The sequence below is a fragment of the Lepisosteus oculatus genome, chromosome 26 (genome assembly GCF_040954835.1).
Source record: "Lepisosteus oculatus isolate fLepOcu1 chromosome 26, fLepOcu1.hap2, whole genome shotgun sequence".
NCBI classification, from domain to species: domain Eukaryota; kingdom Metazoa; phylum Chordata; class Actinopteri; order Semionotiformes; family Lepisosteidae; genus Lepisosteus; species Lepisosteus oculatus.
In genome coordinates, this window is record NC_090721.1 from 8,850,583 (window position 1) to 8,877,837 (window position 27,255).

General features: G+C 49.9%; 1 protein-coding gene across 1 annotated transcript; it reads left to right on the forward strand.

Annotated features, from left to right (window-relative positions):
- The first annotated feature begins 343 nt into the window (after positions 1-343).
- On the forward strand, positions 344-27,029 carry cpda (carboxypeptidase D, a). Its single transcript, XM_069184550.1, has 21 exons — positions 344-1,476; positions 2,357-2,604; positions 8,583-8,725; positions 10,016-10,185; positions 11,049-11,437; positions 11,950-12,141; positions 12,441-12,608; positions 13,504-13,613; positions 14,927-15,029; positions 15,468-15,610; positions 16,613-16,782; positions 17,293-17,598; positions 17,979-18,174; positions 18,940-19,075; positions 19,773-19,919; positions 20,379-20,474; positions 21,047-21,111; positions 21,737-21,868; positions 22,238-22,423; positions 23,192-23,294; positions 24,555-27,029. Exons 1-21 carry the CDS (start codon positions 797-799, stop codon positions 24,779-24,781), a joined length of 4,110 nt encoding a protein of 1,369 aa, XP_069040651.1. The 5' UTR covers positions 344-796; the 3' UTR covers positions 24,782-27,029.
- Positions 27,030-27,255: the final 226 nt, after the last annotated feature.

Below are 27,255 nucleotides of genomic sequence, written 5' to 3' on the forward strand. Positions count from 1 at the left end.
ACATCTTTATATAAGACTCTGGCACGCGCAGGGCACACAATTGGTGGGTAATTAACACGGGACGATCCCTGCGGGGGGGTGGGTCGAGTTGAGAGCATTGCTCACGGAGTTTCTAGGTATTTTATTAATTGCCTGCTATATTTCCAATGGAATGAGAGAGCGTAGTGAGAGTCGTAAATGTGCTCCTGACAAGTGAAAACAAAAGCAGCTGAAATTCATTTGAAAATACGAGTCCAAACTTTTTTTTTTTGCAGAGGGGGGAAGGTGGAAATTAACCATTATTTTAACTTTCCCCAACAGTTTCCGGAATATATCCCAACCATATTCACGGAATTATGGATCAAGTCAAGGAACGCGTTGATTGGAAGCATAATTGGAATCGATTATTGTGATTTTTGCAAGCCGCCTGAGCAGGGCCTAATCGTGAGGGCACAGATATTTGTTAGCGGTTGACGCCGGCAATGTCCGTGTCGTGAAACGAGCCTTGTGTTTACAGGCCCGGATTGGCTCTAAATCCTGTCGGCACTTAAACGTTAACTGCAGCTGCACGATCCAGCCTGTGAGGGATCAGCGGTCGCAAATCTGAATTCCACCTTTAATGAGCAGACTCGGAGACCATTCGGACCGGTCCACCTTAACTCGGAGCCTTCTCCCCTCCCATGTCGAGGGAAAGAACCTCCCACGGAAAAGGTTGAAGGGAAGTTGCAAGTAGACGAGAAATCAGATCGAGGAACAGGCGGCGAGACAGTGAGAGTGAGAGAGAGAGAGAGCGCTGCAGGCGGGGCGGCCCGGAAACATGGCGAACCCACAGTGCCAACAGCTGCGCCCGCAAGCTGCGAGAGGTCTTCACACGTCTTTGCTTGCGAGTCTTCTCCTCGTCCTGGTCCTCTCCGCCGGCCTGCCAGCCTGGGGCGAAGCGAGGGCGCTGGCAAGCCGAGAGGCGGAGGACCGGGCCGGGGTCGGGATCGAGGAGACCTACGGTAAATACTACAGTTACTCCGAGCTGACCGCCCTGCTCAGCTCGCTAGCCCAGAGGTACCCCCACATCGCCAACCTCTCCAGCGTGGGCCAGTCCGTGGAGCAGCGGGAGCTGTGGGTGATGCGGATCACGAAGGACCCCGCGGCGGAGCTGCCGGGGAAGCCGAAATTTAAATACGTGGGGAATATGCACGGGGACGAGACGGTGTCCAGGCAGGTCCTGGTCTATCTGATCGAGCACCTGCTGGCCGGCTACGGGGCGGACCGCCGGCTGACCCGGCTGGTGGACGAGACGGACATCTACATCATGCCCAGCATGAACCCGGACGGCTTCGAGAAGTCCAGGGAGGGGGACTGCCAGGGCGAGGCCGGGGGCCGGGAGAACGCCAAGGGCAAGGATCTGAACAGGAGTTTCCCCGACCAGTTTGAAAAGATCCAGGTGCCGGCGGAAGACATCCCGGAGGTGGTGGCCGTCATACGCTGGATTCAGCAAAACAAGTAAAGTTTCAGCCCGGATCCTGCTTGTTGTGTGGCAGCGATAATCCCCCCCACTCCGTTCTCCTTATTGTCTTCCCCCCCACGCGTGCTATATTCTTGTGATGAGCCGGGAAGATAGCGCGGTTACACTGTGACCATTTCACTTGGCTTTGCCTTGTCGCGGCAGTCGCGGTTGTGGAGCTGGGAGACGCCGTGGTTTCTTAGGGAAGTCGCGGCAGGGCGATGCCTATCTTGCCGGTGCCAGATGTGAAGCGGGCCGCCGGCTGGCTTTTTAGCGACGGTGCCTTTCCGATTCGTGCCCTCACCGGTCAAGGGGTCACCCGAGGGGGGGGGGCGGGTTCAAAGTTGAATTGTCGCGCCGGGGACGTTTGTGTGCGGTTCCCGACAAGCTGGGGCGCTGGAAACGACGCTATTTCGGACATATTTGCTTTTTTTAAAAAAAAAAAGCCTGCGCGCTGCTTCTTTTCAAACGAGGAGGGCTGTTTTTGTGCAATTGCAAAATATTCTCCTCTTTGGGAGAACGTTGTGTAGGCAGGCGCAGATCTGTCTTAAATAAGTATGTCGCATCCAAAAACATTAGGTCGGTTTTGTTTTGAGAGTTTAACGTGGCCTAAATGAGGTGAAACTGGCATTCATACTTTTTTTGGGGGGGTGGGGGGGGTATTAAGAAGTTTAAAGGGGTGTCCATTTGTGAAACAGACGCTCATAAACGGTCGTGCGGTGGGTATGATCTTAGAGTTTTATTTTCAAGCTGGTTTCGTATTTTCTATTTTTTGGGGGGCAAATGGGCGCACTGCGAGTTGCGAACCGAGGTGCTTTCCGGGGGTCGGACCCCCGGCTGTGTCCCCCGTCTCTTAAAGGACCAAATCCCCCCCCCCAGGTTCGTGCTCTCGGGCAACCTGCACGGGGGCACCGTGGTGGCCAGTTACCCCTTCGACGACTCCGCCTCCCACGAGCCCACAGGCCACTACAGCCGCTCCTCGGACGACGCGCTCTTCCGGTACCTGGCGCGGGTCTACGCCGAGCACAACCCGGTGATGAGGACGGGGGCGCCCCGCTGCGAGGACACCCCCTCCGAGACCTTCACGGACGGCATCACGAACGGAGCAGAGTGGTACGATGTGCCAGGTAGCGTCGCAGGCCTCTACCTCGTTCTTGGTTGTGCCTGGTTGGGTGATGGGGGGGCTCTCCTCCTCTCTTTTCCAACAGTTACCCCCCCCCGCCGCCCACACACTCTCTTATTTTCTCCATCTTTTTTTTTTATTTTGAAACCCAGGACGAGCTGGTTGCCGTGGTGACGGCACCTCTGTAGATGTATGCTAACCACTGTGCTGATTTTGTCACAAGGAGTTGCTGTTAATGATTGAAGCTGTTGTCTTTTGTTGTGTGTGTGGGGTGGGGGGGAGTCAGGTAATGATTATTTGATATTATACAACATGCTCCCCTTTTCTGGTTTTCCTTTAAAAGTGTTTCTAGTCACAGCGCAGCTCAGTAGAATGTGGATGTCTGATTCTCTGGGCAGCAGGCTGCATAAGGCTTTTCTTTCAATCTTCTTGGAAGATAAAATCAATAAATCCCACATAACACCAGTGCTCTGCCAAAACAGGAAATCAGAGGGTTTTGATTTCCTGTTTTGAAAAAGTCTCCCTTTTTTTTTTTTTTAAACTGGATAGTCACACATGTAGTTTAGGTGGTGCATCTGACTGGGATGACACATTGGTTTCTATGAGCGTCTGTGCTGAAGTCAAGAAATCTCTGGAGTTTGGGTGACTGCCATACGTTTTAAAATGATCATGCGGTGTGATATTTACTGAGCTGGACTTGGGTACACTTTTGTCACGAGAAATCCTGTAGCTGGTGAAAGCTGCTCTTGTTCCTGTAGGTGAATGTTACCAATTCAGTCCACCACTGTGTAGATGTTTATCTCATTGCGTTCGAAACGCGTACCCCATCTGTAGCCAGAGGAGCTGTGAGAGCAGGCAAACTGTCCTGAGGGCTGCAAGTCTCCAGCAGGATGGCCTGGAGTGGGACAGCAGCCCTACTGCCTTGTAGCTGGAGTTATTCAGATCTCAAAAGCACTGGGATGGGAGATCTCTGGAAAACCAGGTTGCTGCTCTAAGTGGTGTTAGTGGACCAGTAGGGCGTGTTCTTCTTTCTGGATGAGAATATCCAAGCCCTCGTAGCCTGTATGGTAATCAGGGAAGCTGCAATAGGAGACGTTAAGGCGAGGTTTGGAAAAGCAGGTGTCTTGGCCTCAGAGTCTCTGGGTGTGTGCAGCCCCCTAAAGTGGTTTCTCACTCCTCCTCCCCCTGATCTGTTGTGTGCTGGGACTCCTGGTGCAGAAGGGACGCCGAGTATCGAGTCCCAGTTGGAGCTGCACTTCAGTGATGGATGAAGCAGGACCTCTCCTATAAATAACTTGATTTGGGACGAACAGCACTCTATAAATGCAATTACTCATTATTAGTCCTGCAGCCACGTGATGCACATGGTGTGCATGCTAATGTGTGTAACTGTAGGGCGGGTTGGGTACTCTTCATGTCTTGGTTCCTGCACTTGTTTACCTTTCAGCTAGAGATTTTTCGGGTTGGGTTTCAGTCTGGCTGGAGGCAGCGACGTTAGCCCAGCTTAGTGCACACACTCCCATGTTATTACTCAGCCCCCAGTCCCCCGCTGCCTCTCGGACAGAGCAGGAACCTGATCGCGGTTGCTATTGTACAAGGAAGCCTGCAGCTTTGTCGCTAAGCAGCAGAGCAGCGTCTTGCGCACAGGTTCAATTGCACAAAAGGTCCCCTTCCTCCCAGGACCTGGTAATCATTCATCCTCTCCTGGCTGCCGCCTTGTGAAGCCTGTTCTGTGTTTGCATGGTTGCCACTCGCTGTATTAGTGAGGTTTTTTTGACCGTGCATGTCAAGCTTTGTTCTTGGCCTTCCGAGTGAAAGGTAAAGTGTGTAAAGGCTGAATTCCCTTTACCGCAGCGATTGTGCTTGGACTGGTTTTGTGTACTTTCTCTGAAAGGCGCGTGATGCTCCAGCCCCTAAAGAGTTAATGGAAGGTGTGAGGGATTGCTACACCTGTGTGGTCTCCTCCTGACCCGGACATCCGCCTTTATGGCTGGCTTATTTTGTTTTTACTGCTTTCCAGTCTTGCTTGACTCATTTTATTTGTATTTGATTGCTCTTCGTAAAATGTACTCGCTCCAGGCATGTTCCGGAGAGCAAAGAGGATGTGTTTAGCATTCTTACCTGAGGAGGGCGAAGTGTTTAACCTTCACGCGGGGTTTGTTTGGCAAAGGGGTCTGGATTAGCAAAGTAAAACCCTTTGGGTGAGGGAGTGTCAGGATTCAGTAGCTCGTCAGGTGGTGGGTGTGAAGAAGGAGGAAGAAATTGGTGAACAAAAGTTCTCCACATCTGCAGTGCGGGGCTTTTGGAAGCCGATGTGTTTTGGGTGGTGACCACCCGTCTTTAGGATAGAGAGCATTTTCCTTGAAGTTGATTTATTCATATTTAATCAGAGATTTGAGTCCGGTATTACATCTAATATAATCTAGTAAAGTGAGCTTTCCAAAGGCTTTTTTGGGGCTGGAAGGAGGTGCCACATTGGAATTGAGGATAAAGCAATGATTCCCCCCCGCCATTTAAGTCCAATGCCTGGAAAATCAGGTCATGGGGAATAATAATTATCTGGTAATGACGTTTTGTCTACAGAGCAGAACTCCCCCATATTACTCCTAATAAAGTGCTTCCTCTGAAATGCTCTTTTTCCGTTTTAACCACCACCCCAGCTGCTTATCGGCCAAGGGAAGTTTGCAGTTTTACTTCTTCTGAAATGCTGAGGGCCCCTGCCATTCTGTCCGTGCCCTGAGCGTTCCTCTGTAAACATCCTGCCGAGAGATGGGAGGGCGTGTCGGGGCGGGCAGTGAGAAGGAGCCTGCCCCCTTTCCTGTCCTCCTCCAGTGCGGTTTCATGAGCCAGGCTGGTGTGCTCTGGTGACTCAGTCAAGGATCTGCAGCTGTGTACAGTTATCCGAAGCCTTGCTATTATTTGGGATGTGCCTGCGGAATACCTGAGGAGTTAGGTAACCCCAGGTTCGGGCTGGGGGAGGGGCTCAGGAGGTACTGACCTGACCAGGTATGGCGTTTGGGAGCAGGCTGTGTTCGTGGAAGATTGGATCCAGCAGTTACCTGTATCGACGGAGACATGTGACCTGTCTCAAAGTTGCTGAAGCGGGATCTGCAAGCCTTTGGCTTTTACTTTACTTTGTTTTTTTTAATTTGCTTCCTCCACATGCTGTCAGGCCACACCTTAAGAATCACAGACTCCGCAGACATTTAGACAATTGAAACGTCCTTACAGTTATACCACATGACGGCATAATGTAACTAATAAAATTGAATTATTACTTAGTGCAAGGCGACGTGTGTGGAAGATGACTCATTGCCAGTGGTTACAGTGTGATTTTTTAAAAAAACTTTTGGCATCGCTCACAAGCAGTGTTTCAGTAAAGAGTTACCAGGTCACTGATGTGATGTGCGTGTTTGTCCTGGTGTCGTTCCCTGCAGAGCTTGTTATTAAAGAGCACAGAAATCATCTCCCGGATTAATCTTTTTTTTTTTTTTTTTTTTTAATCGCAGTTGCCGTTTTCTATCTATTCAGAGGCATTGTTGCAGTTTTGTTTTCTCCCTTTGGGGATTAGGAAGTGGTGGCTGATGAACTGGGGCCAGTTTGGGCCCTGGTTGGGTAGGGAAATCTGTGGTACAGATCACCCTGCTCTTGTTTTTGGGACCCCATCCCCTCCCTGCAAGAGACACAGCTGGCAACATGTGGCCCCTGTGCCCGGATGGGCAGTGCCAGTCGGCGCTCCTTCCTGCCCGGATGGGCAGTGCCAGTCGGCGCTCCTTCCTGCCCGGATGGGCAGTGCCAGTCGGCGCTCCTTCCTGCCCGGATGGGCAGTGCCAGTCGGCGCTCCTTCCTGCCCGGATGGGCAGTGCCAGTCGGCGCTCCTTCCTGCCCAGACACTTTCATTTTGGAGTCCCCGGTTATAATCCTTGTCTTTTCCTTGTGTTTGCCTTCTGAGCACATTGTGCCTCCTGTATTATGGATGTTAACAACAGACCTTTGTGCCCAGATTCTAAAATGCAATTAGTTTGTCTTCAGAGCTGATCACCCAGCCAAAGGGTCATGTTTTATTTCCCTCCCTTCCAAACGACAGCACGCGACCCTATTTTCGTTCTGGGATTTCATTGTAATCCCCTCCAACACGCAGAAACGGATTATTCGACAGTGTTGTTTTGTGTCCGCTTCTGTTGGTGTTTTGTACCAGAGTTGCACTTTCTGCATCCCTGCATTTTTTCCAATTGATTTTCAAGAAGTGGCAAATTAAATAATCTCAACCAGGGCCTTAACGTCCTGACTGTTTATTTTTACTTTCTGAGCTGTGATGACCTATAAATCTATGCAGGGATTAAAAATGAATTGAGGGTGACGCCAAATGGCAGGGAAAGCAGGGATTTTCAGAGTCTTTGAGCAGCTTTCAGTTGTCTATCTGACGATGTGTTTTGCAGCTCTGCAGAGCTCAGTGGAAAAGCATGCACTGCACTGAGGTCAGTAATGCATGCTGGTACCGCGGGATTTCCTTCTGCAGCATGTAGGCCCGTATGAATAACGAGAAGCAGGGAAACTCCGAACCAGGTCAGTTTGTCTTGAAGGAGCGTCGCTAGCTTCCTGTCTTTGTGTGGCAAGGCTCCAGACTCGCAGGCAAATCCGGAGAAAAGTTCAAGAACTGCTGGGAATGCCTTGGATGCACTGAGCACAATTCCCTGGGAGCAGTCGGCTGCACTGGAAGGATGCTGCTGCCAGTGGGGAAAAAATTGCTCCCCCCCCCCTCTCCAAAATGATGGCTAAACGAGCACCTTAAATAACCACCTGACAGATCATAAAAATATTTGCACTACCCTTTCTGTACTGTTAACCCCAACCACACACACTTTAAACCGCCACACGGCTACACACAGCTGAGCTCTTCCGGACTTGTGTATATAAATACTGCTGTGTCATGCTTAAGGAATGTCAACGTCTGTGCTCCTGATAATCTGTTCTTAAGAAATATCGTAGTCTGTATCTTACGTAATGGAATAAAATGGTTTGCCTCTCGTCAAGAGAGGAAGAACATTTTCTTGGCTTTTTGGCTTTTTACTCAGAAGAGTAGGTTGCGATTTTTTGTAGTAACGGTTGGCTCGTTCACAATTTTTTTTTATATCTATGCATTTCGGCTCTTCATGGAAACAGAGAATGACATTCATCTTGTTCTACGTAAAGCTAAACCACAGACATTTGGCTGAAGAGGCCCTCAGGTTACAATTGAAAGGAAGCGGTCTCGCTGATCCACATTCACAGACTCTTGAACGGTTACGTACAGGAACGGAAATAAAAATGGAACAACTCGGCTTTTATCTGAATAGCTATTTATTCGAGGTTCGGATCCCCAAAGCGTTTTAAGTTTGCATTCAATATAAAAAGTGGAAGAAGGGTGGAAATTCAGTTAGTAACTATGCAGCCCGATTCAAGAGCTCTCAGAGCCTGCTGTTTGGTATAGTCTGAGAATGTGTCCAGTTTCCAAATTAATTCACTTCATTTTCTATTCTGTTGCCTTTATCTTCCTAACAGGATGTGTGCTGTATGTGTGTTCCAGGTAGATGATTATATATCATTGTCAAGATTCTCCTAGATACTGTTTGAGAACTAAAGCATTGCCTAGGATTTCAGACTCGGCAGGAGGGACACCTTCACTTCCTGTGACCCTTCCCCTTAAGATTACTGCATTTTCTTTACCTTATTAAATCTGGACAAAGTCCTGGTATTGCATGAGCCCTGTTCTATTGAGCAAACCTGTCATTGGAAATTGTCAGTTTAATGGGGGGCTGGGGGAGAGTCATATTTCAGTGTGAAAGGCTCTTCAACTTCTAAGCTTTGTGCTGAATTGTGATAGTGCTGTACCTCTGCATGCTGTGAAGCCTTCACGCTGAGCTTGTACAGTGAAGGCGTGATGCAGAGAGCTCACTGTGGACAAACCCAATGTGTGGGTGAGCTGACCTCCCGTCTCTTCAGGTGGGATGCAGGATTACAACTACCTTCAGGGAAGCTGCCTGGAGATTACCCTGGAGCTGAGCTGCTGCAAATACCCCCCTGCCTCAAAGCTGCTCCAGGAGTGGGAGAACAACCGGGAGGCCCTGCTCTCGTACATGGAGGAGGTAGGGAGCCCAGCTCGTCCTGGTGCCTGGTCACGCCAGGGTCCTGCACCGTTTTAATGCTTTTACAGAGCTTTCAAATCTTCAGTGAGCGCAGGAAATCCACCTGCTAGGAATATAAAAACACCCGGTGGAGTTGTTTCAGAGGCTGACTGGAAGGAAATCCCAGAGATGCTCGGGGCTGCGTGGAACAATTTTGCGAGCCTGCAGAATAGATTAGAGTAGAGGAGTTTGTTGCCATACGCACGCGTCCACTGCAGTTCTTATTCGTGCTGAGATCTCATGGCGTACACAGTACGGCAGAGAACGTTTATTATATGTAATGGACGTTATTATAAATAAGTTCAGGTGGGGAGCTGCGTCAGCATGCGTCGGCCGCAAAGGAACAAGCGATAGGTCTCTTCCATGCTGAGAAGAGAAAACGCACCGTTTCGGAGCCTTCTTCGGGCGTTTTCTTTCTTCTCTTTTCGGCAGGGAATAAATAATAACAGGAACAATAAATATGTTGTGGAGCAATAAATGTGTAGAAGTGAGGAAAAAAAACCAGGGTAGACCATGCAGAAAGTGCCAGGTGCAGATGTGTCTCGAGTCTGAGACGTTGCAGTGAGCTGTTGAGGATGCTCACTGCGGTAGCGTGGAGGGTGATCTTAACCCTAGGGGTCCGCGCTTTAGCAGTGCGGTACCGCTTGCCAGAGCGCAGGGGGGCGAACAGTTTGTGGCCGGGATGGTTGGGATCCTGAATGATGGATTGGGCGTTATTGTGATAGAGGATGGTATGAATCTCGCCGGTTGATGGTGAATCACATCCTATGATCCTCTGTGCCGTTGCCACAACCCTTTGTAGTGCATCTCTGTCATGCGTGGTAGTACTGCTGTACCACACAGTGATATCATTAGTGTTCTTAGAGTACAATTTCTGCAGCAGCACTACCTGCCTGGAGAGTCTGGGTTAAATTTAGCCCGTTGCCATACTCCAGTGTGCTTCACTATTAATGATATTGGTTGGCGATCACCTGTAGCGGTATGTCTCTGTGAACGCATATAGGCTAGAGGCTCATGTGTGGCTGGCCTACTCTTGTTCGATGAATAGCTGTTAATGTGTATGTATGCAAATCCATTTATGGTTTAAATGCAGTTTGTGAAATCCCTTTGCACACAGTCCCTTACTTTTGAATCCGCTTAAATGTGTCGAGTGTTCCTGTGACGCCGTTAAAGAGGGCAGACGATTGTCTGACTTGGTCTTCAGTTTTGTTCTCTCGCCTAAACAGCGACTTCCTCTTTGCCACTTCCAAGGTACACATTGGAGTGAAGGGATATGTCGTGGATTCTGGAACCGGCGCTCCGATCTCAGATGTGCTGATAGCTGTTGCTGGGATCAATCACAACATAACAACGGGCCGGTTTGGTGACTATTATCGGCTGCTGTTACCAGGAAGCTACAACATCACTGCCAGTGCTCCAGGGTAGGAGCTCATCATATGGGGGAATACACTTGTGTGTGTAAAAGTGGTCCCCTTAGGACTGTCTGCATCTTGTTGTTTACACAGTTAGCTTTGAGAACAGACTAATTTTCATTCCAATTGAGAGTCATTAACACATCAGTTGCGATACTATTTTGTTCACATGTCCTGTAAGTGGTTTCAGTGTTATTAACAGCATATTTTGTCATGCTTATTCATTAGTTACATCTGTTCCCAAAGGAAGTATAAGCCTCAGTTCCAGAGTTTTTATTTAAAGGTTGCGGCATCATGATGATCAGAGCAGTTTCGCTTTTAAACGTGACCCTATGATGAAATAGCCTAACGGCCTTCTGGTGCAAAAACCCTATCTTGTGCTTGGGGATTGTTTCTCACCTTTTACAATCCAAATTTGAGATTGATTCCAAGGATGTAGTAGAGTAGAGTTCATAGTAGCAGTAAATATTTTTTTTTATGGATGTGAAAGTTAATTAGCTCTTTCGGCGCTTGCAACACTGCATCAGGTGGGCTTTCTTATTTCACTGTTTATAAAGTGAGTTTACGCGGTCAAATGTCCGTTATGAAATCCTTGTAGTGTGATGCAATATATGATGTAATGCGTAAGGGACCACAGGGAGCAGATCACCCTGGACAAGAGCTGTGCAGCTTGTTGACAACGGAAATGTCTCAGCACTTAGGCGTTCGATGTCCAGTGTTGTCCAGGTTAAGCTCCCTTTGGTCCAGTTTGTACTAGATTTCACTGCTCCACGCTGCAGTTTTTTGCGGTGCGGTTGTATGGTAGACCAGCTAGCTGCCTGTGTCTCCCAGCGTGGAGCTCGGGGGTGATGGTGTCGGGGTGTCCTGTGCAGGTTCCTGCCGGGGACCGTGAGCAGCGTGCAGGTGGTGGAGGGGAAGGTGACCGAGCTCAACATCACCCTGGCGCGCTCGAGGCCGCACGGCGGTGTGGTTCCGACCACGGCCGGAGCTGCTGCGGCCACCTCCTCTTCCTCCTCCTCCTCCTCCTCCTCCTCCTCCGGGCCGAGGAACGGGAGCGCCCCGACTCCGCCGCCAGGGCACCTCCTGCCCCTGCAGCCCAGGGACTTCCGGCATCACCACTACGCGGACATGGAGCTCTTCCTGCGGCGCTACAGCACCGATTTCCCCGGCATCACGAACCTCTACTCCATCGGCAAGTCCGCGGAGAACCGCGAGCTCTACGTCATGGAGATCACCGACAGCCCCGGCGTCCACGAGCCCGGTACGGACTGGCGCGCCGGCTGCCCCTGCCCCTGCGCCGCTCCTCCTGCCTCCAGCTCGGTTTCTGCAGCCCGTCTCCCCAGATTCTCCAGCACCTGCTCTCCGCTTGTTGGGCAGCATTGGAGAAAATAAGTCCTTGGCTATATAGATCCCCGGATCAAAGCCGACTGTTGCGGGGGGGGAGGGGGGACCGACTGGAGGTTGTTTCATCTTTTCCGCTGCAAGACCTCAGACGCATCTGAGCAGTCATGGAAAAGCCCCGATTTATAAGTGAAGGTGGTTCAGGTTAGGAAATGAACATGATCGTTATGCCCTACCCCCCTGTCACTGGTGCCTTTAAATATTTCATGTCATTATTTCGAGTCAATCTGAAGAGCAGGGCCTGCTGACTGAGCTGGGGAGCAGTGTGCGATCAAGAGGCAGGCGTGTTCCTCCGCTGTTTGCCGTCTTGGTGTGGCTGATTTGATTTTATTTTCCCCCCCTCCCTTGCCGGTCTCTCCCCCACCACGGCAGGCGAGCCGGAGTTCAAGTACATCGGGAACATGCACGGGAACGAGGTGGTGGGCCGGGAGCTGCTCCTCAACCTCATCGAGTACCTCTGCCACAACTACGGCACCGACCCCGAGGTCACGCGGCTCGTCAACTCCACGCGCATCCACATCATGCCCTCCATGAACCCGGATGGCTACGAGGTGGCGCAGGAAGGTAACCCGCTGCCCGCGGGGGTGGGGGGCAGAGAGGATCGTGCAGAGAGGGTGCAGAGCGCAGTCGAGCTGCGGTTTGAAATAGGCCGTTTCTGGAGAAGACACGCAAGGTGTCTCCCCAGTGACGCTCTGAATCTGAGCCGTTTTTCAGGAAGTTTTGTCATCCGAGTACAGCTCTGATATTGCCTGGAAGCGGTTGGTGCATATGCACTAGAGCCGTGCAGGATCGCGCACAGGCGTCCTTGGTTTTCTCCCCTGTCTTTGAAGGCAAGATCTAACTGCGGCTCCCTTGCTCTGCAGGCGATGTGAAGGGCTATAAGGGCCGCAACAACAGCAACAACTTCGACCTGAACCGCAATTTCCCTGACCAGTTCGTGGACATCCCTGACCCCCGGCAGCCCGAGACCATCGTGGTCATGAACTGGCTGAAGAAATACCCCTTCGTGCTCTCCGCCAACCTTCACGGAGGTGGGTTCTTGCACGGCCTTGCTGGCCAAATGGTTTGGGTTGCACCCGAGCTCAGCATGTGAAAGAGGTGCTCAGAGTTGACTTGAAGCACACTTTGAAAGCGTGCCTTTGAGACTCATGCAAGTAGGAAGGACAGCTTTCTAAAGGGAGTGTAAATATTTCTGTGCAAAGGGTAGAAAGGTGTTAACAGTTAACTTGAATTAAAAAAGCCTGCATTCATTCCGTCTCTAGGCTTTCTTGATTTCTAAAGTTGGCTAGGTATTTGCTAGTTAAGAAATATCTGTTGTTTCTGGATCCTGCCCGTGTTGCTGTACTTGTTAAGTAATAACACCGAATAGAGTCACAAGTAATGTTCGTTGTCCTTGATATAAATAAAAACTAGCATGCACACGTTACGGGCAGCGAGGTTTATATTTTAGAAATCCCAGTTTGCAGTCAGCAATAGATAAGAAGCGTGAAAGCAATGCAATATGTGGACAACACAGTTTTTGTGGCAATTGAAGAATTTCTGTCGGGAGAAGTGCTGCAATTTGAATTTTGCCTGCTTGAACAGGTGTCTAAATATGTACGTTTTATCCATGTGTGTGATGTCACCCCTATAGATAATTGTTCCATTTAACTCTCCATGTAAAATGTTCTAAGATTGTGTTTTAAACTTATTTATTACGCATAAAACGTCTCTGCATGCATCTGTATGTAATTGCATGTGTAGTTGTTGCAGGCTTTGTAAGGAGAGAGATGACATGCTCCTGTCTGTCTGGCTGGTTTCCCATACCCAAGGGACAGCTCTGGGCTCTGCTCGTCGTCCTGCTCGAGCTCCTCAAGAGAGAGTCAGCTACTAGTAGTGCCTTATTCCCCAAGAGTCGCACTCAGGGCTGTGTGTCCGTTTCCCCAGGCTCGCTGGTGGTGAACTACCCCTACGACGACGACGCCGAGGGAGTTGCCACCTACAGCAAGTCCCCCGACGATGAGGTCTTTAAAATGCTGTCCCTTGCTTATTCGAAGGTAAGCGTGCGTGAGAGAAAACCAACCTATTGAACGCAGTGAAACAACAGTCTTTGCATCTTTATTTGTGCAAAGCCGTGCATTTCCGCTCAGTAGATTTCATTCAACTTGAGAAGAGATATACGAATATTCATTTGTTTTGCTTCTGTAAGACATGAACCAGAGGACACAAACTGTGGATTTGCATTTTAAACAGACAGTGGGAGACAATTTATGCATAGAGTGGTGGGAGCATGGAACAAGCAGCCCAGCCATGTTGTTGAAGCCAATGCCTTGTCTTCTTTCGAGACACTGCCGGATGAGATCGGTTAGCTTCCAACTACCAAACAAGCTAGATGGGCGAAGTGGCTTCCTCTCGTTATTGACGTGTCTTATCTACTCATGCAACAAGCCGACAGTGCCGAGATAACAGTGGTTGCAAAGGAAAAGGCCACTGTCGTTGAGCACCAGCAAAACTAAGGAGCTGATTGTGGACTACAGGAAGCAGCGAGGAGCCGCCCACTCACCCATTCACATCAGCGGGTCCGCAGTGGAGAGAGTCAACAGTTTGAAATTCCTAGGCGTCAACATCACAGACGATCTAACCTGGACCCACCACACCAACCTCTCAGCCAAGACTAAAGAAGTCTGGCATGCCTTCACACATCCTAACACATCTTTACAGGTGCACCACTGAGAGCATCCTAAATGGCTGCATCACTGCCTGGTATGGTAACTGCTCCGCCCGAGAGTGCAAGGTGCTCCAGAGGGTGGCTCAAAACATTACCGGCCTCGCGCTACCGAACATCAAGGATATCTACTCTGTTAGATGCCTCAAGAAGGCCGGGTCTATCCTCAGGCACCCCAGTTACCCTTACCACAACTTGTTCTCTCTACTACCATCCGGAAAACGGTACCAAAGTACACAGACCAAGACCACCAGGTTTCGGAACAGCTTCTTCCCCCAGGCAGTAAGACTGCTCAACAGCCAACCACAGCAGACGCCTGCAGTTACCCAAACGGCCGCTGGCGAATAGGCAACCTCCTTGAGCTGACAGGGTGCACCGGCGCCCTCCTCTCACTTGCACTCTCAGGACACATACACTTACGAAGAGCACTAAATACCTCCTTGCAATTGTGTCATTTATTGTATCCTAATGTTAATCTAATCCCTCTAAATTCCTGTCCTTCTACTCTTCTATCCCTCTTAATGAGCTCGCGGACAAAGCATTTCATTGCTGACAACACCCCTGTATGCTGCACTGTTCGTGCACTGATAAATAAACCTTGATTGATTGATTGAAAGCAACTTGCTCTCTCCAATCCCTGTTCAGGAAAATCCCTCCATGTTCCAAGGCCACCCCTGCGAAGAGCTGTACCCACAGGAGTACTTCCAGGATGGCATTACCAATGGGGCTGACTGGTACAACGTCCCGGGTGAGCTCCTGGTGAACGGAGGCGAGGCGCTGGTCCAGCAGAAGTACCCCAACGGCTGCTGACATAATTAATGTCACTCTTTAATTGAGTCGATTGCTTTGGTTGCAGGCGCCTTAGGTTTATCTAGTACAGAAAATTTAAAGGCTGCTAATGAAGACTTAATTGAAAGCAGGAGCCTTTTGTGGCAAAAGGTGTGTTTTGTTAAATAGTCACCTCGTAGAAAGTGAGAATCATTGTGTTAATCGTGTCAAGGTGAAAGTGGCAATCGGGCGTTCTCGGTCTGCTGGGAAATGTTTTGTCAGGGTAACACCTAGATGCGTCATAGTTAACATTTTGGGTATTAGTCATCAAGAACAGTTTCAGTGCTGAAATGAGTCCGGTAGCATGCGTTGTTGTCCCCGAGTGCTCTGCCCGTGACGAGGCTGTGGCTGCTTGCAGGGGGGATGCAGGACTGGAACTACCTGAACACGAACTGCTTCGAGGTGACCATCGAGCTGGGCTGTGTGAAGTACCCGCTGGCCAAAGACCTGCCCACCTACTGGGAGCTGAACCGGCGCTCCCTGCTGGCGTTCATCCAGCAGGTCAGTCCAGCGCCCGGCCACTCCGCTCCTGCAGACCAAAAGGACCGCCTGCTTGCAGGAGAGAGGAGAACCGGTCTGTCAAATGCATCCGGCCGTTTTCCCAACCCCTTTATCCCAGTCGGAGCCTATCGGCCCGGCAGGCGAGGGGTACAGGGCAGGGTCCACCCTGGACAGGATACCAGTCTGTCACAGGAAAGACACAGACATGCGCACACTCACACCTGGCCCGGTTTTCCCAGGAGCTAATTAACCTACCAGGATGTCTTTAGATTGTGGGAGGATACACCCTCCAGGCAGATAGCAGCACAGGTCTGGAGCTGTGAGGCAGCACTGCTGACCACTGCACCAGTGTGCTGCCCCTCATAAAAACATTCCACCCCCACCACACTTCAGTTGTGTAATTAAGTCATCTTACTTGTATTCTTCTGCATAGTTCACTAATAAAGAAGGGACAGGATAGACATTCCCTGCTAGTGCAAAACAAACCATCTTTCTCCTGACTCCATGGCTGAGATGCACTTTTGAGTCTTCTTGATATAAGGGCCACTCAGCTTATAGAAATTTGTTTTGCATGATGTTTAGCTATTTGCTCCTACAGAGGATTCTAGAGTGCTTCATGTGAGGTTGGGGGGACTTAGTTCATCCCTCCCTGGACTGCTCACGTCTTGTTTGAGATCAGCTGAGAGAGAAGTAGCCTATACACCTATATATAGATGTACAGCCCAGGGACAGATTTTGGAAACTGGAAACCTGGTCATGAAATAAAGAATTGCAGATTCTGCATGAAACTGCCCTCGAAAAAGCCGAGGAAGTTCTTTAGTCAGTGTGAGTGTGGAATAAGCAGCCCAACTGCAAAAGATGATGGCCTGCTTCTTTCAAGTCATAGCTAGATGAGACTGTCAGGTGAGCTACTCGTTTCCAATTCGCCATCCCTGACTACAATTTGTTATTGCATTCTTACCCACCTGCCTGTTTTTTTTCCCCCTTTGCCCGGATGTCCAGGTGCACCGGGGTGTGAAAGGGTTCGTGACCGATGCTAAAGACGGGACGGGCATCTGGAACGCCACCATCAGCGTGGCCGAGATCGATCACCCCGTCACTACCGACAAGGCTGGGGACTACTGGCGCCTGCTGGTCCCGGGCACGTACAAGCTGAGCGCCTCGGCGCCCGGGTGAGGAATCCACCGGCCGTGGGAGAGGGTCCCGGGCAGAGGCCCCTCCCGCGCCTGAGAGAATCGAACCGGCATCCGTATGGGAACCCAGTAAAAACACTTCTGCTAAAAGAGATGTGTATATTTTTATCTACAGAGTGGGTTTCAATTCAGAGTGAGTTTCTCATGGGGAGGAGATAAGAACACAGTCGAATGTGATATTAATGGTCTTCTTGCTTCTGGTGCAAGAAATTCAAAGTGTTCTGACCTGGGATATCCTGTGTATCTCTGAAAAACCGCCAGCTGTTACCTCCTCTGATGTGCAAGCATCAATCTGCTGAAATTAGATGGTTTTCTTTTTTTTTTGTTAGTTCACATTATTACCATTATTAACCGTTATGACCATTATTAATCATTTTGGCACAGGCAGCTGATGGAGGGGTCCTACTCTAGCGGTCTCGCTAACTGCTCCGCCTCCTGACTGGTCGCGGTGCAGTGCACCCTGGGTAACCTCCCCCTGTCTTCTCGCAGATACATCCCCGTCATTGGGTATGTCACAGTCCAGGAAGGCAAGGTGGAGCAGATGAATTTCCGGCTGACCCGGATAGAGTCCGGCAATAGTCCCTCCGCGAAGGGACCCCCGGCCACCCAGGACCCCCTGGAGGTGGAGTTCCAGAACTTCATCAAGGAGCTGTCGTCGGAGAGTGGCCTGGAGCACCTGGTCCGGAGCACCAACGCCTCCGAGAACAAATTCTACCGCTACCGGCCCTACAAGGAGCTGTCGGAGTACCTGCGGGGGCTGACCCTCAACTTCCCCCAGATCACCCGGCTCCGCAGGTGCGTTGGTCTCCCTCCTTCAACACCCGCACCCGTGTCGAGAGCAGCAGCCTCAGGGGCCTGATTTTTTCTGGATCATCCAGACGAAGAGATTTGCGCGGTATTTGAAACAAAGGGAGTTGATTACTAGGAGAGCAGTGCTCTTGGATTTTGGAGTGATCCAGGCGGATATTTGTTCGTTTAGTTCTCTGTTCACTATTTCATAATGACACTCCGGCGTGCTGCTTTTCAATGCAGTTCTGATATTTCGGCACGTTCAGGCAAAGCTGGCTTCACCAGAATCCTCCTCCTGGAGCCCAGTAGTTTAAAATCGAGCTCCCCCCCCTCCCTCCCGGGCCGCTCCTCCGGCTTCTCCCTGACCGCCAGGCGTTGTCTTCCAGGCTGGGCCAGAGCTGGGAGATTCGGACTATCTGGGCCCTGGAGATCTCCAACAAGCCGGGAGAGGCGGAGCCGGCCGAGCCGAAGGTCCGCTTCATCGGGGGCAACCACGGGAACGCCCCTGTGGGCACCGAGCTGCTGCTGGAGTTCGCTGGCTTTCTGTGCATCAACTACGGCAAGAGCCCCGCGGTGACCAAGGTGAGGCGCTGTTCCTGGAACATCGCACAGCTGCAGCCCGTCTGTAGCCTTCCTACACGGAACAGAGGACGTGTAGGTCATGTGCTTGAAAGATAATCAAAATTATCTTCAGATACACTCCACTCAAAGCGCTTTACCGGTAATGGGGATCCCCTCCAGCACCACCAGTGTGCAGCCCCACCTGGATGATGCACCAGTCCTCTCCCCACACACCAGCTCTCAGTGGGGAGGAGAGCAGAGTGATGAAGCCAGTTCAGAGATGGGGATTATTAGGAGGCCATGATTGGTTAAGGCCAGGGGGAAATTTGGCCAGGATGCCGAGGTTACACCCCTACTCTTTATGAGAAATACCCTGGGGTTTTTTATTGACCACAGAGAGTCAGGACCTTGGTTTTACGTCTCATCCGAAGGACGAAATCTTTTTTACAGTATAGTGTATGGGGTGAGCGCCCCCTGCTGGCCCCACTTACACCTCTTCCAGCAGCAGCCTTAGTTTTTCCCAGGAGGTCTCCCATCCAGGTACTGACCAGGCTCACACTTGCTGAGCTTCAGTGGGTTGCCAGCTGGGAGCTGCAGGGTGATATGGCTGCTGGCCAAGATCCAAAGCCTCATGTGGTGCAGCTCTCTGAATTAATACCAGACCTTCCTGATTAGGTAGGTCCCTCTGGTTTCCTCTGTCTCTTTCACCGAACTGGCTGCCGCTCAGGCATTGATGCTCTGCCAGCCTGCCTGCTCCTTCTCAGGCGTTCCTCTCTCCCCCGCCAGCTGATCGACGAGACGAAGATTGTGATCTTGCCCTGCATCAACCCCGACGGCCGGGAGATGGCGCAGGAGAACCAGTGCTCGTCCACCGTGGGGCTGACCAACGCGCACGGCAAGGATCTGGACACCGACTTCCTGGGTGAGCCCGCCGGGCCCAGGCCTGGACCATACACTGGTTTGTGTTCGTCGTGGTCCCTGTGGGGCCCCAGTCCTGGTGCTGCAGGCCCGCACACCACCTGCCGAGCTCATGGGCTCAGCTGAAGCCTTGATGGAATTAATAAGCTGCAATCACAAGGACATTATTTCATCTCAAGAGTCTGGGGCTTTGATTTGAGTTAGGAAATGCAGTAGTTAAAAGGCTACCTCCAATAGGTTTAAAATTTGACAACAGTCACACAGTTCAAATTAATCCTGTTTTTAAATCGCTTACTAATTCAGTGGTGTCACTGACAAGCTGGCTGGAACCCAGCCCATCAGGTGTGTGTCTGTGTGTGTGTCTGTTTGTCTCCAGGATTGGGAACTCCTGCTGCATAGCCCTGTGTCCTTCTGAAGTTCATTTCATCTGATGAGCAGCAACCAAAGTATTCCTAGATAGAGAAGACCATTTTAACAATCATCCTTTTAAAATACAAATTTGAAAATGTACATCATACAAGAAAATTTCGTCTCTTTTTATCTGTTCCCTTAAATGTTTTACAATCATTTTGCTTGTAATGGAACTACTGTGTATACATTTGAAAGACAAATGCTTAACCTTTTTGAAGTGGGGAAAAACAGTTATGTGGATATAGTTTCTTAATTCGAGTCTCCCTCCCCCCCCGCCCCCCACCACACAGGTAACGCCTCCCAGCAGTTTACAGATGCCCAGCCCGAGACGCGGGCGGTGATGGATGTCATCCTGGAGAAGGGCTACACCCTCTCGGTGGCCCTGGATGGGGGCTCGGTCCTGGCGACCTACCCCTACAACAAACCTGTGCAGCCAGGTAGGCTGAGCCGGGGAGGGGTGCCGCGCTCTTCTAGAAGGGCAGGAGCTGTGCTCGAGCAAGAGGCTTTGGCAAGGCAAGAGTGTCTCCTGTCAGCCCGCAGAACTGTCTGCTCATCATCAGAAAGGAACCGTTTAGACCAGGTGCTGGTGGCTCTGAAATTAATATCCTGAAAACTTAAGACGTCTGTGAAAGTGGTTGAATTATGCCAGTTTATTTAATTGTAGTATAAATTAAAAGGCGGCTGTTTTTTTCAATTAGCAGCCAAAACCCTTTTTCTGTATGGTATCTCATCTTCATATGATTTTTCTTTTCTATAAGAAAAACTTGAATCTTTTTTCTGTTCCTCTAAAGTGATTTACTTCTCAGCTAAGCCTCCGAGTGTATAAACTCTTAAGTGTCACCTCCTGTTGTGGGGTTGGAAAGAAATGAGGTAACTCTTGTCTGTGTCCCCCCCAGTGGAAAATGAAGATACTCTCAAGTACTTGGCTTCTGTCTATGCCAAAAACCATCCCACGATGCACCTGGGCCGCCCAGGATGTGACAGCAATCAAGGTATGAGTCATGTGGGCTGGCAGTGCCAGGTGGGGTGTTTATACTTGCCATGGTCTATCATAGGGATTGCTGAGAACAGAGGAGAGCCCCGCTGGCTAGAGACAGGCCACTTCCTGCCTGCAAACTCTCTACTGGCCTGCCGATAAGAGGGTGAAATGGAGACATTGTTTTCTTTAGTTAGTCTTTTTTTTTTTTAGTTTAGGTACCATAATGCTTTATGTATTCTAGTACCTATTATACAGACTAAAATCTTTCTGCTGTTTTCCAAGTGGGACTTTGCAGTTTATTGGTGACACATTAATAGAAATGAAGGGAGATCAATGCTAATTAAGTGATGCAGATCCAGGCTGGCGTCTCTGCAAAGCGTCTCATTTTTTGGGTTTAAAGCACAGATCTGGATTGAGGACTGGATGAAAGTTCCCTACTGGAATGAATAAAAAAAACATTCCAGAAGAAAATCTTGGATATCTGCACACAGTTCTGGTTCTTTAAACACTGCAGGTAGCAGTTGTTCTCTGCCTAGCATCTGTCAGGAGGTCCCCGAGAATGAGTCCTCTTCCCTGTTTTCCCAGTGGACAACATCCCGGGGGGCGTCCTGCGGGGGGCGGTGTGGAACAGCCACATGGGTAGCATGAAGGTAGGTCCTGTTACACCCCTCCCCCATCCTCGATATTCCAAACTTCAGACTAGAGCTTTTCTGTAAACAGACCTCATTTCCACTCCATTGCAGTAGCAAGCACCTGGCTTTTTTCATTAATAATTACTCGGATCAATATAGCAGTTGAGGAGCTGGTTACGCTAAAGTACAGCTGCGGAGGCCGGAAGGCCACAGTGCAGAGCAGCCAGTCCAGTGTTTGCTGCGTTTATTTTTCTTGCTTACAAAATACAAGCTTTTTGTTGCAAAGATTGCTTGATCTCGTCCGTTTTCAGATTTCTTTTTCTTGTACAGCCCTGCTGCTCAAGTGCTATAGAAGTCTGGCTGCTTTGATCCTTGGATGTCGTCATCCACATTTTTAAGCTCTCGGTTTTGTCTGCTCTTTTGGCTCCGTGTTACCATCTGGGCATGAGTCAACAGGATCTTGCACTGAGAATTATAGTGCAGTTTTAGTTCCTGCTTGATGGTGAAAAGCTGGAAGTCTTGGTGTGCCGGAGATTTCCTGCTTGGGAGTGGCTGCCTGGGAACCACCCTCTTTTCACTCGTTTGTGAGTGTAAGTGTGGCGTGGGAGGGCTGTTGTGGTGATGCCAAGCTCTTTGCCCACAGGATTTCAGCATGGAGTTCGGTCACTGCCCAGAGATCACAGTCTACACCAGCTGCTGTCTGTTCCCCGACGCCAAAGAGCTCTTCGGGCTCTGGGTTGAGAATAAGAAATCTCTCCTCAGCATGCTTGTGGAGGTCGGTTCCTTTTCTTATTTTTTAGGATGTGGGGGTGGGGGTGGGGTGGGTGAATGTAAATCTGGGGTCGCCGTCTAGATTTGTGAAAAAAGGGGTACTGTTTGCTCAGGTATCCCTCTTGCTGTGAACTCGCATGACTGCCTTTCTCGCCAACGTCATGCTAAAAGTGATAAGTTGTTGCCGTGTTAGTGATGGAAATTCAATGAAATCCTCTGCTCGAAGAGTGTGAGTAAAGTTTCGAAAGTAGCAGCCTCAGTTTTATGGGAGTCCATGCTTTGCTGCTGACCAGGGCTCGCAGGTGTTTCCTATGGTGAGTGTTGAGCAGCTTGTGGAGCAGGTTTACTCTCTGGCTCCCCCTTGTGGCGGCAGGTTCACAAGGGCGTGCGCGGCGTGGTGAAGGACAAGAGCGGCAAGCCCATCGTGGGGGCCATGATCGTGCTCAACGGCGGGGTGCGGGTCTTCACCGGCGAGGGGGGGTACTTCCACGCCCTGCTGGCCCCTGGTTCCCACAACCTGGAAGCCGTGGCCGAAGGCTACCAGCAGCAGCACCAGGAGGTGAGGGGCCGGATTGTGTTAAATCCCCCTGTGGGGTTCTGTGCGTTCCGGGGAACAGGACAGGTCAGGACTGCGTAGTTCTGGTTCGCTTCGAAAAGGCTTTTACCCCTTTTCTCGCTCCTTTCTGTAATTTTAATTTTTCACGCTAAATCGCTGAAGCTGGTCCTACTCATATTATTAATAATGATTCCTTGCACTTATATAGCGCTTTTCTGGACACTCCACTCAAAGTGCTTTCCAGGTAATGGGGATCCCCTCCACCCCCACCAGTGTGCAGCCCCACCTGGATGATGCACCAGTACTCTCCCCACACACCAGCTCTCAGTGGGGAGGAGAGCAGAGTGATGAAGCCAGTTCAGAGTTGGGGATTATTAGGAGGCCATGATTGGTAAAGGCCAGGGGGAAATTTGGCCAGGACACCGGAGTAACACCCCTACTCTTTTCGAGAAACACCCTGGGATTTTTAATGACCACAGGGAGTCAGGACCTCAGTTTTACGTCTCATCTAAAGGACGGCACCTTTTTACAGTATAGTGTCCCCGTCACTATACTGGGGCATTAGCACCCACACAGACTGCAGGGTGAGCGCCCCCTACTGTCTCTCCAATACCTCTTCCAGCAGCAACCTTAGTTTTTCCCAGGAGGTCTCCAGGTACTGGCCAGGCTCACACCTGCTGGGCTCCAGTAATATTGGCGCTCCTGCTTGAAGTGTACCTCCGTTTGCCGAGGCAGGCTCTTGGTGACATGAGTGGCTCTTGGGTTTGGCAGGTGTTTGTCTCCTCCTACGAAGCAGCCAGCTCCATCATCATCGAGTTCGACATGGACAACCGCATCTTCGGCCTGCCCAGGGAGTTCGTGGTCACCACTGCAGGTACGTGAGTGAGCCGGCAATGACCTGTAAAAGTGGGACCCTATTGCATGTTTATGGTAATCAGTATTTTAGCGTAGGGCAGTTTGTATATGTTCTGTCTCGTTCAAGGCAGTGCAACTGCTTGTCTGTTTCAATTCTGTCACTTCAGATTCCACAGCTAGGGGGCGTGCTTTCCTAGTTATCTTTAATTTGCTCACACCCGAAACCCTGGCTACAGTGTTTTGCTTAACTCACATTTAAAACAGGATCATAGATAAAAATCACTAAGTAAGCAAATCAGGGAAGCACCTTCTGTAGCTAAAATGGCCTTGCACAGTGGAAAAATAGGAGTGGGTGTCTATAGTTACTCAGTTATTTTTGCCAATAAATGAATGATGTGCTGTTGGTATTTTTTTTAACTTAAGAGGTTTAAAAAGCGTACAATAATCGCAACTGTGATATCATGCCATACTCGGAGAGTAATGAGTACATTTTGTTAAGCTGGTACCGAGGGAAGAGGTTGTGACTGCAGGCTGTATTGTTTTGGAAAATGTGCTAAATAATATCAGGGCTGCGCCCGGTGTTTCTGTTGGTTTATGGTGCGCAAGGCTCACTTGACCTACATTTCAATCTGGGCCGCCACAGTAAAAATAAAAAGTGCCAGATCAAGTAACACCCAGCTAAAGCGAAATATAACCTTAACATTTCAAGATCGGTAGCATCGTCTTTCAGAATCGTCGAAAGACCCTGAGCTCTTTGTTCTTGGTCTACCTTTTGAGCATGTTAACACTTCCCCATGTCACACTTTCAGCTTCTGGATAAATGATTCCTTTTAGGAGGGAAATGTATTTAGATCAGCTGAAATAAGCAGACAAAAAAACACCTTCTATTACGCTTGAGTATAGGGACGTTGTAGCCGACTTCCTCATGAAAGGCTCAGAGGGGTTCAGAAGGGGAGTGGAAGACCTTTCCCCGTACCCTGGTCACTCTTACAGACTGTAACAGAACTGTGGTTTCCAGGTCAGTGTGTAGCAGTGAATCACTGAGGTGGGGAAACCTGATCTGGAGAGGATATGGGACGGATCTCACTAGAGAGCTAGAAGGGATTTGAAGATGAACGATGTCTGTGTATCTGTATGTTTTGGGGTATTAATCGTATTGCTCTTGGAGGGCGGGACGGTATGTGGGCTTTGCCGAGTGTTGAGAAAAACGGGGGGCGGGTGTTTCCGGCTCCCTGGCTCCCCGGTGGTTCAGTTGTTTTGCCCCCCCGCTGGCCCGCAGGAGCCTCGATGACGGCGCTCGTCGTCACCGCCTGCATCATCTGGTGCGTCTGCTCGGCCAAGTCCAACCGGCAGAAGGACGGCTTCCACCGGCTGCGGCAGCACCGCGACGCCTACGAGGACGAGATCCGGCTCACCTCCATGGGCTCCAAGAAGTCGCTGCTGAGCCACGAGTTCCAGGACGAGACCGAGAGCGACGAGGAGACCCTCTACGCCAACAAGCACTGACGCGGGCGCGCGTGCCCCCCGAACCCCCCCCCCGATCCCCCGGGGCCCGCCGCGAGAGACTGGCTGTCAATCGAGGGGTGCGGGGGGGGGGGGGCGGGCTGTGGCGTGCGTTTATCCAGGTGTGCGTCTTGGGTTGCTTGCGCGCACAGCCGCATTGAGTGTTGCGGAAGCCATTTCCACAAGTTGTGGTTCAGGGCAGCTGGACGTCCAGTGTGTTGAGGACTGCAGAGCCCCGGGCCTCAGATGCACAATGGCAGCTGGGAAATCCTGCTCTCTGCGCGCAGACACACACACTACCACAGTATCGGGCTCCTATGTTTCACACGTCCTCTTGTTTCACCTGGTGCTTAATTGAGCATTAGGCTTTTTTTAAAAATACTGTATAGATTTGCCACCTCTCCCCCCTCTCTCCCATGGGCAAGTGTCCATGATGCCTTTGGAAATCGGTGTGTTCGTTGGTGTACCCCAAGTTTGCCACTATGATGATCACAGATTGGGGGGGGGTCAGGTGCTGTAGGCACGGCAGAGACCGTTGGAGGCCAGGGAGGGGGTGATCAGACAGGCTAGTACCCTGGTTTGTGGGTGTGCCCTCTGTTTGTGATGTACGTTTGATTTTGGTCTACAGCTAAAAGCATTTGCCTTACTGCATTTTTTTATTTTTAGCACCCGAACCAGGGAAGCTCTTGTCACCTGTTTTCCAAATGATCGCATCTGTCCGAAAGAGACCCAAACGCATAAACGAAGCTGAAAACGAGGGATTTTTATTGTGTGCTTTCATGTGCCTGTCTTACTCGCCTAGAAACTATAAAGAATATTCCTTCACCTTTCTGCCACGGACTTTCGTTTGGTGGGGGAAGAAAATACAAGCTTGGTATAGAAATGGCCTGGTGTGGCTTGGCGATGGGGGGGATCTTCATCAGAACTTGTGTATCCCCAGGAATTCAGGATGCTGCCGTACATATCTCGATTATCTTGTCGTGTTACTGTGAAGAGCTGCAGCTCTCTCCATTTTCCCCTTTATTTTTCAACAGTCTGAAAACGGGGTCAGTGAATCGGCCGCCTGAACCCTAAGGTTTCATGAATCCAGGTCACGCTTGGGGTTCATGTGGCTCCTTCTTTGACATCTTTTGTTGAGTGAAATACCTTTTTAAACCCCTGTTGAATTTTTTTTAAAAAAAAGGTTTTTATTGTATACCCACATGCTTTGCACTCGCCATGTGTGGCAGGAGGAAATTGGCCTCTCTCATTCAGCAGCTTCTTCAGCTGCCTGAGAGAGACTGGAAACCTCTGACAGGCTCTCTTGCCAGTCGTTATTTGGCACCTTTCTCAGGAGTCTGGGCAATGCAGAGGGGGCAAGTCATGTATTTTTCCACTGAGCTCACTGCAAGCATCCAGGTGCCCAGCAGGTGGCAGCATAACATTGTTATAATTGTTTTCCCTTGTCACTTTATGGGCACCTGTAATCAAGTAGCAAATATACAGAGCTGTTTAAAGGACAAGAAAACAAATGAAAAAACCAGGTGCCATCTCCTGCTGCAGCCCAACTACAGAGATGATGTGCTGTGTAGGGACTGGGGTGTAGTGCTGTCAAACAAGTCTCTTTATCTGTATTTTCACATGTATAGCATCTACGTATCTGGTCATTTGGGAGCACAGTGCAACTTCAGAGCCCCTGATGCTAGGCCACACAAACTGGGATTTTGAGGTGGTTACTGGATACAATAGCTCTTTTGACGTGTATGAAATTTTATTACAGTTTTCCTGTTCGCTGAATTTCCTAGCTTTTTAGATTTGTTTTTCGTTTGACTTATTTTACAATGGAATTTGTTTTAGGTCTGAGGGAAAGGTGAACGTGTTGGTGGCAGTAGTGGGATTTTGGGAACTTGAAATGCCAGCGCGCTCTGCAGATTGTAAAGAGGGCTGAGGTGCAGAGGAAAGCAAGTTGCACCTTTCGTTATGCTTTGAAAGTATGTATCGAACTTATAAAGGCGTCTCTCTTTATTGTGCAGAGCAGATTAATTCTGAATGCAAGAATTTCACTGAGGTTACAGCATGAAATCAGTTGTACAAATTCCTGAATGGTTTTTACATGCAAGTCAAGGGTAGGCTCAGGTATTCAGATCTTGATTCAAGTTCCTGATGTACTCTGTTGTAAAGTTCTATCTGGTCTGTATGTCTGCGTTTCCTTTTTTTTGTATAGTCCTCACAATATGTTATTTTGTTTTATAAAAGCTGATTTGATTGTAAATGATGAAATGTTGCCATTTTTATCTGGACTGGGAAAAAAAGGTACTTCCAGGTCAGCGTCTTAATGTTACCATGCGAACAAACTGCGTTATCAATACGTCTCGGAGCAGATGTGGAGACTCGGCTTTTCTATGAGAAGTGTAAAGAAATAAAATGTGGATTTTGGCGAGTAAAAAAATAGAATAAACCTCCACACAAGTCACTCCCGCTGAAAGTGTATTCATGTC